General features: G+C 36.6%; 1 protein-coding gene across 1 annotated transcript in view; it reads left to right on the forward strand.

Annotated features, from left to right (window-relative positions):
- LOC105218653 (kelch-like protein 17) overlaps positions 1-14,658 on the forward strand; it is a 52,301-nt gene that overhangs the window by 32,085 nt on the left and 5,558 nt on the right. The window contains 2 exon segments of the mRNA XM_011194373.3: positions 1,387-1,930; positions 7,116-7,308. Coding sequence (XP_011192675.1) covers positions 1,905-1,930; positions 7,116-7,308 — 219 coding nt within the window. The 5' untranslated portion in view covers positions 1,387-1,904.

Raw genomic sequence — 14,658 nt, forward strand, 5'->3', positions numbered from 1 at the left:
AAACGATTTAGATCGACTTCAAAGTTCTGGTATATAGGAAGTAAGTGTGGTTGTGAACCGATTTGACCTATTTTCACAACATATCATTGGGTTGAAAGGAAAAGATCACAAACCAAATTTCATAGAAATTGAGAAATTGGTAGAGATATGGTTTTTGACCCAGAAAAGGGAGGAGTCACATCTATTTAAAATTTTACTGCTTTAATTCTGTTATCGAGCAGCAATCACTCAGCTCTATAAAACATATTTTTAATTATGTAAAAAAATTCTTAAAATATTCTACAAAAACATGCTTTATCTTTAATAACCTAGCTGTGCGCCTACAATTATGCCATATGTTATAAAATAAAACTTTATTTGACGCCAGCGTTAATTTGCTACACAATTTCAAATTTCACACTCGATTAAGCAGAAGTGATTTGCTGAACTTCAAATGGAAAAATATGACTACCAACGCTATATGAAAAGCATGTAACTTAAAGTGTAGTATACACACAGGCGCTTAACAGGCATTCTGGCTTTTCCTCTACATGTGCGTGACTCACATATATTTATATGTACATGCAGACGGCGAGAAATCGACAAAATTCCAAAATAAACCTGCGCACACTGAACAACATCGATTTTGACACTTCATCTGAAAAAAGCCAAGGAGTGAGACAGCGAATGGGTGGTGTGACGAAGACGTAGTCTCGCAGCAGCTGCCAAATGCTTTACGCTTTTCATGTATGCTTGTGTGTGTGTGTTCGCGGAAATCCAATGCCAAAGCAGACAGTGACAATTGTTTTGCGTGCCTTCATTTATCTTTTGCCTATCTAAATGTATGTAAAGACAATTAGTGTGTAAGTATGAGTATGTGTGTGTGAGTATAAATATTTACTTATTCGTATAAAAATAGGTTTCAGCATTCTTCTGAGTACATTTTCATACTAGATTTGTGTGTTTGTTTGTATTTTTGTATAAAAATATGTATTTCTGTGTCTGTGTTTGCACTCTTGATTGGCGAATTGACCCGAATATTTTGCGTGCTTTCTTGTGCTACACGCTTTACATACATTTACAAGGGTGAGCAGCCTTTTATGCTTTGGTATTTCGAGCATTCGCCTTACTTGCTTGTATGAGGGTGGCTTTAATCGCCTAAAAGTGTGCTATTCATCCCGAGTTAATAGCAATTTGTTTGACTTTCATTGAAGAAATTTGGGTTTTAGGCAGCATTTGTGGTTTAATGGCATAAACAGATGCTTGCAGTTGAATATACACAAATGTATGGTTAGATATATATATATATATATAGACACATTTTACATATATGAACTAAACTAAGAAAACTCTGAAGCCTAACTTATATACTTTACTAACTCAACTTCATTACTTTTCTACTTTCAGATAAAAAGACGCGCTCGCAGAATAAACAATTTTTGCTTCCATAACGTCTGTTTATTGCCAGGCTTCAACCAAATTGAGAACCAACTTCAGTTCAGCTGTCCAGAAGTGCGTGTGATACGAAGCAGCTGTGCCTTTGCTAGCACTCGTGACTGAAGTGCGTGTCAAGGCATCAATTGCAACAACCACAAAAAGAATTGTCTACAAATTTACTTCAACATACACCACAAATAGGTGTGAGTTGGTTTGTCTGAAGTGGCGCAGCAAGCTCGAATATCAAGTCGATTTGTAATCAACAAACAAAACAATAGAACGTCTGAGTAATAGGCAATTTATGTAAAATAAATAACGGAAGTGTGTGACGGATGAGCACGCGACAGCAATGGATCACTAAATTACTAGAAGGAGATTGAAAAAGAGAGAGAGAGAGAGAGCAGCAGAGATATAAACACTGCCATTAGCAAATATCTGCCTAACACTAGAAATTCTTACTTCAACACGCCAAGCAAATAAACGCTAACATGTTTCTGCCAGTTAAATCAAATATGTAAGTAAATATGAATTATATTTTTTAAACAAAAAACTTTTTTTTCCTTACACAGCAAACACTAAATTTCATTAGTTGCTTCACAACTAACCCCTAAAACGGACTGAACAAGCCAACTGCTGATCCTACAAATCCCATTCATACAAAAATTTTCGACTTACAACCCCGAAATACTTTTGTGCGCAGACAATACCCCATAATGGCACTGGGTGTATCAGCTTGTCGCCTAAATCAGGGATTTTCCATGCTACAAAAGCCGCGTCGTCGCCGTCATTACTGTCGCACCACAAAATGTTGCACCCTTAATATTTATTGCACACATTAGCCTACATATGAGCACAAAAGTATTAAGTGTACTTACTTTTGGGTGAAGCCTCAAAAGTGTAACTGCGCCAACACAGTTAATGCGGTAGTTGAGGGCGAGTTGTTGATGTTCAAGCATGCACATTACGGGCTCTTTCTCGTTGTAAAGAGTATTGACTGCATTTGTCAAGTAGTAAAGCTTGTAATAACTAAGTGTGGTCTGTAGGAAAATCTTTTCAAATAACAACCCTAGTTGAAGTTACGGAGATCCATAGCTGGAGATCTAAGATCCTGATAATTAAACCTCTATTTCATGTCAGAAAATAAATGTTCGGACAGACTGTTTCGATTAGTTTTTCATTTGTGAGTCAATAATGGTTTTGGTGGTTTTTGGTTCTGATCCGAATAGTCCCTTTATGTTAATGTAATAACATTTCTTTTGACTCGGGTGTCAATAGCTGTACTTAAACATATTTCACTTTTCTGCACCACCAACGACTAGATTCTATCTTCTAATTAACGGCTACATTAAGCCTAATTCTATCTAATTATACTCTCGCAACATGTTGCACAGAGTATTATAGTTTTGTTCACATAACGGTTGTTTGTGTCACCAAGAAATAAAAGAGTTAGATATGGGGTTATATATATATAAATGATCAGGACGACGAGTGCAGTTGAAATCGGGATGTACGTCCGATAACTTGAGTCAAAATTAAGAAATCTTAATGAAACTTGGAACAAATATTCCTTGGCACCCTGAGGAGTTTGCTTTCGAAAATGGGCAAAATCTGCACAATTGGATGTAATTTTTATTTTAAAAAATGGGCGTGACCTCTCCCCCAAATAGGGTTTTTGTATATAACTCGCAAACTAATAAAACTATATAAACTTTCTACAGTCGTTTCTTTTAGCCATTTCCTTATACAGTCCAAAAATGAAAGAAATCGGATAATAACCACACCCACCTCACATACAAAGGTTATGTTGAAAATGACTAAAAGTGCGTTAACTCACTGACGAAGAACGTCAGAAAGAATGAATGGCAGATTGAAGGTGCACTCAGATTTTTTTATTCAAAATAGAAAATGGGCGTGGACTTATGGGTCAAAAACCATACCTCAGGAACTACTCTACAGATTTCAATGAAATTTAATTATATAACACTTTCTTGACACCCTGATGACAGCGGTGGAATATGGACGAAATCGGTTCACAACCACGCCTACTTCCCATATAACTGAATTTTTAATTCCATCTTATTCCTTCACTTTATAATGTAAACATAAGGAACCGATGAAGATAGCGGAATAAAACTTTACACAAATACTGTATATCATCTATGGCTTCACTTGTTGAGAAATTGTCGAAATCGGACTATAACTTTTCAAGGCCCCAGAGATCGAACATGAAGAACTCAGTGCCTAATTATTCACCGAAAATATGGGTAAATCTCTCAGATAATTTAATGTAATTCAGAGGAAAGTGTTTCCTTCTAATAACTTCTCCATTTACCTAATTATAGGTTTTTCAAAAATACGGTGGGCTTTATTCCACATATATGTATTGATTAATATGAGATATCTTAGCGAAATTGAGTGAGCATATAGTCTTGTACATAGTGTCCCTTGCTGGTGAAAATGAGTGAAATCGGTTCAGGAATTACCTCAGCCCTCATATCTATATATGACGATTTTATGGATAAATTTGTATATTATCTTAATAAAATTTCTTCAATGAATTGCGAGAGTGTAAAATGTTCAGTCGCACCCGACCTGGCCTTTTATTACATGTTTTTCTTGTAAAAAATTTCTAAAAATATATATCTATTTCCTCCTGACTTCTCGCAGTACTATCAAACTCATTAACATTTCCATGTAAACATAAGTCTATTGTCGACTCCTAGCATTAGCCGCATAGTAAATAATTACGTTATTCCACTTGAATTCAAGTACAATACTTTTAACATGAAAATGACGCCATCCGAAACATTTACTCATTTATTTGCGCTTCTCCACCCTTCACATTTAGGGTTTAGGCAAGCAAAAGTCCATTCAAATAACCAAAACATGAATGTCCGTTGCCATGCACATTGGTCACCCACACTACCCACACTCTTCTACGTTGTTATTGTTGTCTTTTTGTTTGTGTCTTTTGTTGCATTGTTCGACAACTTATTGTCAATTTCGCTGTCGCCCAGTTGTCTCGCTGTCACGACGATTTGTCTATGTTGCGGTTTGTTGATGTACAAAAGTCTGCTTTTAGGCGCTGATGACAGTAATTTGAGAAATTTAGTGTGGATTGCTTTAATCTTAAATTTTTTCATTGAAATGTTGTATTTTGAAGGAAGTTAGATGAGTTTAGTTAGACATTCAATTCTAATTCTCTCAAAAGAATTGAGTTTTTCATTATTTAAATGTTAGTGAAGAGATGAGTTACGACGTGGTCTGAGACAATATATGAAATAAATCTAGTAGCAGCACATAATCAAAAGAGTTTAGTACATTAAATAGAGGATCTTTTATCATTATCTTACTCGTGGATTTTGAAATCATGTTGTTCAAGAGATTTTTGTTTATTAAATAGTCATATATCGCAACAATTTGTCTTTCCTTTTAAAATAATAAGGTTGCGTATACGCCATGCCAACACCTCCTTAGCAAGTGTCTAACCTGAACTGTGCTGAACTCACATGACCAAAGCTGACCTCTTTGGATGCCTGCCCGTCTGCATCGTTTATTTTAAACCGCCAACTATGTTAAATTTTTTTTTTCTAGAAGCAAGAATTTTCTTATCGCAACAACACCAAGTGTTGGCAAAGATATTCAACTCGTTTTCGCACAACAAAATAAAAAATAAAAAAGGGCAAAACAAATTGAAGCAAGTCTTCCACTTTGCAGTCAAAACAAATTGCCAAATCAACTTGAAAAATTCGTCTGGCTTAGTCGGCATGATTTATGTGTGTATAAGTAGCAAGGCTTAAATGATGTGTCCGTGTGTGTGTGTGCACGACGGTCGTCTGTGTTGGCGCTTTGCGGTGTCTGTCGACTGCCCATTAGCATACGTATATGCGATTTTAGGCCATCCTCTGTATTGGTTTACAGCCGTGTCATTGCATTAACAGTACTTCCCACTGCAGATAACGGTAATAACGGTACTTGGTAATACATGGTGTGTGTAAATATGTAAAAATCCAGAAAATTGCGGCAAACATTGACAGAGTGAAGCAGAGATTGCGGACACGTTGACTTGTCCGCCTCTACTGACGCTTCTACCCTCCCCCTCCTTTCATGTCACGGTCTACCATTTTGCTGGATTTTCAGTGACAACATTTTGCGGCTTTGCATGATTGATTTCGACGCCGCTGTCGGGTGGCTCAGGGCACATTTCAAATGTAATTTAGTTGCTCATTTTGTGCTTTTCGGCTTCAATAAGTGGCAATTTGGACATGATGAAATTTTAGTATGCGCCATTTCTATTTGCAATTGACAAGTGATGCAGTGAGTTTGTAGTTGTTGTTTTTTGGAAATCGTTGCAGAATTTTATATTGAGTGGCATGCAATTTGGGTAATTGACGAGTAATCGTTTTTGGACTCTATATTTAGGTTATAATATCTAGGGCGAGGCTACTATTACTTTTCAATACCAGATGTGCAAATTATGTAAGTAGTTTCTACACGATTAATATTGTTAAACAGAAAAATAAGATCAATTCTTTTAAATATCTAAGTAAAGGGTGATCCATTTCGACGATCCCTACTTAAAAAAAATACAGAAAATTCAAATTTAATGGGGAATGTTTATTATCATTCGAAAGAACATTCTTTGGCTTTTAACATTTTTTTAATAAGTCTGTTACGTCTCAGATCCGTTGAGTCCAATTTTCGATGACTCATTTGAGCATTTCGACTGGTAACTGTTAACCAATAATTAATGCTGGGCCTCAAGATGGGTGATTGTGTTGCGAACAGTATGCTCAGTAGACCGATTATTGTGACCATAAGTTTAGGGAAGCGCGCGAAACACATTCTTTACAGAACGTGAATTTTCGTTATAAAGTTAAACATTTTGTATACGTTGTTTAGGCGTAAGTCTTGCAATGACGAAATACCAAACAATACTGCACAAAAATAACATGACAGCTTGACACGACTCAAGATTTGACGGGATCTGTCAAAAAATACTATTGAAAAAAAGTTCTTATACATGGATCAGTTGAATCAAGCTGTTTGGAGGCAGGCGAAGAGGAATCATCCAAGCATTTCCTCCTCCAAAGTCCAGCATTCGCCAGTCTTAGGTAGGCTTATCTTCGGCGAACCCAGTGAAGTGACTGGAATCGACTATAGCCGACTTAAGAACTTTATCCCAGAGTCCAAGCGCTTTGTGGAATCATAAATGTCTCTGTGATCCGTTATGAGTTTTTCCGGGTATCACAAAGGACAGTCGAATCTGTCTAAATGAGATTCTTTGCAGCTGCGGAGATCTACCCCTTAACTTAACCTAACCTGTATCATTCGATATAATAGATCATACCACTTAATAAGAGCCAAATGAAAATTACAAAAATTATGCTAATCTTAAATTGCTTATGGAATTATTTCTCATTATCTTTCAACATTCTTATAAAATAAATCGAAGCTTTAACCAAAGTGAACTGTGTGACACAGAAAAATATAAAATATTTAATACCTCCTTATCTACAAACCCACGAAGAGTTAGGCTATAATTTTATAGCACGAAATTCGAGTTCGATCGTAAACACATTACTTAATGTTTAAGATATTTACCTGCATTATCTTTTAATAACCTACTATTTACGACTTCTTCCATTAAATTTTTATGCATATTTTTTAAGCGCCTTCTCATGTATCTTTCTTTGCAGCTCAACGGATAATAACTCCGCGGGTGGCAATAATGAGGACGTCACCACCACCAGCAACAATTCCACACAAACACCAAGCGACTTAAGCCCACCGGGTCCGAATGAGGAGGTACTGCCGCAAGCGCATCATCAAAATCCCGGCCATTGCATCGCCTCCTTTGCGGCCATCAATCAAATGCGCAACAACACGCAGGTGTGTGTCTTATACTTATATATAGATATAAACATAACTGTTTACAGCAGTTTTTAATTAGTGCGCAGCTAGCTGTTAAAAGCAGGCAATTAGCATGCGAGTAGAGAGAATCAACAGGCGTTGGAGTGAGAGAGTGAGTGAGTGGCACGGACAGGCGAAGTAATTAATCAAAAGCAACAAAAAAAAAACAAAAAACTGTTGCTGTTGATAAACTATTTTTTTTTTTTGCTTTTAATTTTTGTTTTTGTGCATTTCTCCCCACCGTTTTATTAATTAAGTTGTGCTAAGCGCTGTCAGCGCGTCGCTGGTTCACCGCTGATGGTGTGGTCATTGCTCCCGCACATTTTGAATTTTCCGCTATGTATTTGTTGTATTTTTTTTGTTGTTGTAATCATTGAAGCGCACGCAAGTGTCACGCACTCGCTCGCTTATGCTTTTTGGCGCACTTTCCGCTAGCTCATTGAAATTTCGCATAGAAATGTGAAATTAGAAATTTTTCGCAGCTCAAGCGTCATTCATCATTCATCCAAGTGTTTGTTGTATGATATAATGTTGTTGTTTTTTTTTTTTGCTTTTTAATATTATCTTGATAATTCGTTCAATTTGTGACAGCCTAGTCAATTGTCAATTGCACGGGGCAGCATAGTGTGCGCATAGCAGCGTAACGCTTAGCAACACTTAATAGTTAAAGCGTTTTGCTGGCGCACGCTTAGGTCAATGAAACGTTTTTGTGTCGTGCAAATAAAATTTCATATTTTAATGAATGAGCGCGAAGCTGGCAGCAGTTGTTGATAGAGAATTTACAGTTATTAATGAGTTGAGAGAGAGAGAGAATGTGTTATTAATTATAGATTCAGAGGGTTATACCCTACAGGTTTTTGTTGTAATATCGAAATATTTAATATATTAATAACGGTAGTTTTTAATAGCGGAAATTAACGTTATAGATTATGAAAAAAAATTATAAAATTATGAAATTATTTGTCAAATTATGAAATTTTCGTTGGAGAGAAATGATAAGGCTCAAGACTAGGTATAGGTATTTTTCGAATATTCCCTCATATACCGAGTGTTTAATTTTGAGACTGACTGACTAAATCTTTTTCAATTATTTGAAGTAGAAAAACTACTTCACTACCAACTTTTATGCTGATGACGTCATTCCAGCAGAGTCTAAAACTGAACACAGTAGACCTAAACCCACGCCTCTCTACTGTATAATGTTCTTTCTATGGCTAAAAACTTATGCGACTCAGTTGATAACTCTAACAAACCACTTATATTTGGGAGCTCGCTTCCGTAAAATCTCGAAATTGGGTCATAACCCTTATACCGAGTAGAACGATTTGTAAATGACTGTATAAGTAGATTTCTCAGAAAAGTAATTATTAATCCAAGCAGTTATAAAATTTCCATGACTTTCTAAAAATGAAAATCCGATTTTCCATGGTTCCATTCTTCAAATTCAATCTTTTATATCGTCAGAAGTTTAAGCTTCTTTCCTTCGTTCAAATCTCTTTATAATCGTCGTACAAAATATCATGAAAATATTTGTCTTATAAATTAGCAGATATCTATATAACTCAAAAAGAATTGGTTTAGTTTGCTCCAAAATTCAGTTTCAAATCTCCAAAACTATAAATATAGATTGTATACCAACAACCATTCACTCGAATGTCAAGTGTCGCTGGCGCTCTCTTTGCGCTATAAGTGCCGATCCACTTATGTTCTGTCCTCAGCTCCACGGGTAAGTCAAACCAATCAAAAGTACTTGACCATTGCGTGCACAGAAAGGAGGACACTGTATAGATCTTTGACTTTAATTAATTACACAAGTTGTCAAGCTCGTAGCGTTTTACTAAACGTAGGCATTTACCTACATGTTCTACGCAACTTTAATTTATTTTATTTTTGGATATTATCTATGTCATGCTAATGTATTTATTAAGACGTGTGATAGTTGCAAAAATTAAACCAAAAACTTATTGCCACACAGTGGGCGGAATTACTTTGAATTAGTGGCATAGAAACCGTGGGAACTTGAGAGATCTTCGAAACTGCTATAGATCTCTATTAACGCCAAAGAAATGTTCAAATAAATGATTCTTTGCAGATGCGGAGATCTACCTCTCGACCTAACCTAACATAACCTATATATCGAACGACGCCTTTGGACCATCCTAATATCAGGGATCGAAGCTGAGTACTGCATAGAAGTTGTGTAGCTCTAGTTACAACTCTGAAGATTTTCACTCTCTTTCACTCTACCTCTATCGCTTATATGTTATAGTGAGAGGGGGAACACTCTCAGTACATTTATACTCATTCATATTCACTTTCAACGCACTGTACATTTACTAAGCATTCACTACCCACAACCGCCAGCCTCCGCTTGAGCCAATAATTATCTCGAATCAAACACCAATTAGGCACAATTTAATTGGGATTTCTTTTTTGTTTATTTTTTTACTTAAATATATTTTGACACGCAGCTGCTTTTTATGCCAACTTGAGTAGGCAGCACATACAAACGATATATCAGCAAATATCTACAAGCTTTGCTCAGAATCGGCATTATAAGCATCTTGTGCGCAATCATCGTTACCGCCTCATAAATAATAATCATCATCATCATTGCTGTCGAGCTTTGATTGACATCTTCACGCAAACTTTGGCTGCACGTGGTCACCAACTCTTTTATAATAATATACTCGCATTTATTACACCAATACATACATACATACACTACGTACAGTTATGAGTAGCTGAAACTTTGCTGGCAGCAATTCGAACTTTTTGGCCGGCGGGGGCGTATGAGTGCTCCGCTGACTTTGATTTGCTTTTTTTCATGAGGAAACTTTACTTTATATGTATGTACTTATGTCTATGTATGTAAGGGCTTTAATTGTTGGTTTTGTAGTGAAGATTGTGGTTTGTGTGTGACATATCGCCAGTGGATTGCTGAAAATTGTAGGTTCCAATTAAAGCTATTTAATATACGGTTGTGACATGACAACTATGTTCTTTATAGTATACCATAAATATATGTAATCATAATAAAATATTTCCTTCACTGATTGTGAATGGCAGATCTACCTACCTCTCTTCAGGCATCCATTATTCTTAACAATTCATTACTTGCCTTGCTATTGATTGACGCGTATGGGAGCTTGTGGAGGGCGTAATAATGCTTGTCAATAAGCAAATTACAATTATGTTCTTTTAACTTTATTTAATGAGGAATGATAGTGACAGCTGTAAATTAAAGATTTGTGGAATGATTTTTTAATTAATGATTCTTGTGGAATAAGTTTGAATAAACAGTAAGTAAAATTGTGAACAAATTACATTAAGTTCACAAAGTTCCTTTACCGCGGTCACTCTTTCATAAATATAATTGTTAAAGAGAAAATTATAAACTGTTCTATTATAAAGGGCGATTCATTTCGAGCTTCCCTACATTTTTAAAGAAAAAAACCGAAAACTCAAATTAAATGGGGAATGTTTATTATCATTTGAAAGAACATTCTCTGGCATTTATTTTTTATCCATTGAATCCAATTTAACTTGATGACACGTTCGATCATTTCGAATGGTAAATAGCGATTGACACACGTGATGTTTTGCTCTATGGCCTGAATCGAAGCTCGATTGTCCGCATAAATTTTAGGATTTGTATATCCCCACTGGAAAAAAATCTAACGGTGTAATATGACACGATCTTGGTGGCCAATCGACCGGCCCAAAACGTGAATTTATCTGCTCACCATAGTGCTCTCTCATTTATTGATGCGATGTGTATGTTCTTGTTGAAGCCAAATGTCGCCGAGATTACGAGCTTCAATTTCAGGCATCAAATAGTCGGTTATCAAGGCGCAATAACGTTTGCAATTGACAGTTACGTTCTCACCGGCATCATTTTTGAAGGCCTATGGTCTTCAAACCACAGCAAACCGTTTTCTTTTCTGGATGAAATGGCATCTCTTGAATCTCTCTCATTTATTGATGCGATGTGTATGTTCTTGTTGAAGCCAAATGTCGCCGAGATTACGAGCTTCAATTTCAGGCATCAAATAGTCGGTTATCAAGGCGCAATAACGTTTGCAATTGACAGTTACGTTCTCACCGGCATCATTTTTGAAGGCCTATGGTCTTCAAACCACAGCAAACCGTTTTCTTTTCTGGATGAAATGGCATCTCTTGAATCTCTTCAGTTTGCTTGTTTACATACCCATTGAGCCAGAAATGAGCCTCACGCCTGAACAGAATTTGGCTCGAAAACGCCGAATCTTCTTGGAACTTTTTCAGAGCCCATAGAGCGAAGGGCCCGGCTTCAGTTCTCGAACAAGCTGTATTTTGTATGCTTTCAATTTAAGATCTCGACATTAAATACTCCAAGTCGTTCCATACGTCAGTCCGAGTTGCTGCGGTCTTTCCAAGATGAAATGCCACACAGTACTGAAAAATAACATGACAGCTTGACACGACTCACGCGTGATCTGTCAAAAAAAGGCTATAGAAAAAAGTACCTCTACTTGGATCACCGATTATTTCGTTATATGATTGGAGGTCTGTCCTTCAGATAAATCGCAACGAGTTCTTCTCACCATCAACAGAAATACATATACTCATTAATCAATACTCTCCACGAATTATGACAAAGTCTCTACTGAGTGGTAAGATGATTTTCTCAGTGGTATAAGGTTGATCTTGTCGACCTAAGCTCGTTTTATTAATATCCAAACAGTTTCTTGATATCTGAAATCATCGTTCTTTGAGAAAAAGTTGGTCTCTCATCCTTCTCAAGTAACTTCGAGAGTCCTGATGATTTCTTGGATCTCCGACTAAATCAATTGTGGACTAATACCTTACCTGTAATATTCGAGTTAGTTATGACACTGACTAATATATATACGAGTATCCTATGCAATATTTTTTACATTTTCTACCCTTTTATTGGTATCTAGTGGAATTTACACCTCACCATTCTCGTGAGTGTATTTTTAAAACATTTACTGCAGCAGTACAAAGTGTTCTGTGGATGCTCGTCGCACTACAGTCGTCGTTCATTACCACGAAAATGACTTAAACGTTCGACGCCCTGCAGGCAAAATTTCATGCAACTTGTATGAGCACTTGATCCTTTGAGTATAACAACTCGTATGCATCGCTAAGCATAACTGCTCTTGTATTTCCGTTGCCGCATGGAAGGCAGACATGTGTAATTGTCGTGTATTTACACACTTATATGCTTTTAGTAGCTTTCAGAATTGTTGGATTTTTGTGCTAGTGATACAAGGTTAGAAATTATATTCTTTGGAACTAAATTCAGGAGATTATAGGAGATTATTATAAACAAACTACTCAAGGAATATATAGTACAAGATTTATAGTAGCTGTTTATTATATTTATTTAATATCTGTGTATACCATGATTTGATGATATGTTTTGGAGCATTTTTGTGTTCAATCTATATATAATAGATATATCAACAGTTAATGTTATTTCTTCGTCCCAAATTACTTTTCCGTCAACAGAACTTGCCAACCCTGTATACATAATAAGACCATTTTTTGTTTACTGCTATTAAATTCTCTCCTATCCAAGCTAAACATTTCCAGTTTCTGTCTAAGTAATTTGTAAAATTCCTTGGGGCTGTTTTAGTGCCATGACGCACATATTAACTGGCGGTAAACACAACAAAAGGCAGAAAACTGTCTACTGCACTAGGCGGCGGTGAAGATTAAAGTTTTTAATAGCCATTAAAATATTTATGGGAAGGAATGATGAACTGACAGCGATTTCTCCAAGGAGTTTTTTCTGTCACTTACCGCTGTCAGCTCTTCTTGACTGTCAAAGCAAATACTTCGTTCTTATTTTAATTCTACGCTTGAAAAAGTAAAGTCACGAGTTTTGAGGATGACAGACTATTAGAAGTCAGAATATATATTTCAAAATGTCTCTCAGAAGAGTCAAAAATCTGCCAAAATGTTTTAAAGGGGCTAAAAACCTCATTGTGAACGTATTACGAAGATGTAGAAGAAGATATGTATGTGATTGGCGTTGGAACCGTTTAGCCGGTTATAGCCGAATCGATGATAGCGCGGCACTCATCTCTTTCCCTCGCAGTTTGGCGCCAGTTTGAGATCCCAAGTGTAACCAGATCGTTCTCCACCTGGTCACTCCTACGGAGTGGAGGGCTTCCCCTTCCTCTGCTTCCCCCGTGCGTACTGCATCAAACATTTTCAAAGCCGGAGTGTTTTCGTCCATTCGGACAACATGACCTAGCCAGCGCAGCCGCTGTCTTTTTATTCGCTGAACTATGTCACTCAACCGAGGCATCGCATCGTCGATTTTTCATTGGTACTTCGTTTTTATGTGGTGGGTCCCAAACCCTACGCACAACCGCAAAAGCGGAATCGCTTTTTTACTTTAGCTCGTCTCCAAACGGGTGTTTGTTGGCCCAGAGAATACTTGGTCTAAAACCGGAAGTCGCGAGCTGCTTGAACCATGTGGAGAAGAATCGTTTCTGGCCACTCCCAAGTAAATGACAAAATTTTGAGATGGTAAAAAATATCATGTGACAGATCGATAAAAAATACATTTTGACAAAATCGCGGCCTCAAATATTTGTATTAGATCCAGTTGTCAATTATTTAGAGTAACCACGAAGTTAAAAGGCTATCTCACTCCGCTAACGTCATATCCGAAACGGGTAATCAACTGGTTATAAAAGAGAGAATGAAATCACTGAAATAATCTCATTTATCTATCAGATATAAACAGACAAAATGTTGGCATTGCTAGAGTGATCTAAACTTCATTTTCTCCACTCTCTTTCTTGAGTAAAGTAAAGTATTTAAGCTTTCTATACATATTTTAAACAAATTTATTTATCGAATATGTTTTGAGGTTAGGAACCTTACAAAGTATATGAAATGGTAGCTCATACATATACTATGCAGCGTTAAACTTCACAAGTGAAATTATTTCATTTCATGTGCACGATAACCTAACTTCATCCATTTTACTTTATTTACTTCCACCAACATAGTACATCGCTTGCCACGTTCGGTGTAAATGATGTAATTTGCGAGCAAATGTCATTGCTGCCACAAACTTTGTCAACTTCACAAGTCGTCCACTCAAACCAAAAAGCATAACAAGATAATATTCACACATACATATGCACTTACTCACAGCCATGCGAACTGGAAACTGGCAAGAGGAGGTCATTGCGAAAAGCAAATAAGTGCACCTCGATATATATATATGTGTGCAGTTGGAGTTACAAGGCGTGAAGTGTCATATGTCGCACGTTGCAGGCCACCGCAAGAAGAATTGTATTA

This window comes from Zeugodacus cucurbitae, chromosome 6 (assembly GCF_028554725.1).
Source record: "Zeugodacus cucurbitae isolate PBARC_wt_2022May chromosome 6, idZeuCucr1.2, whole genome shotgun sequence".
Classification (NCBI taxonomy): Eukaryota; Metazoa; Arthropoda; class Insecta; order Diptera; family Tephritidae; genus Zeugodacus; species Zeugodacus cucurbitae.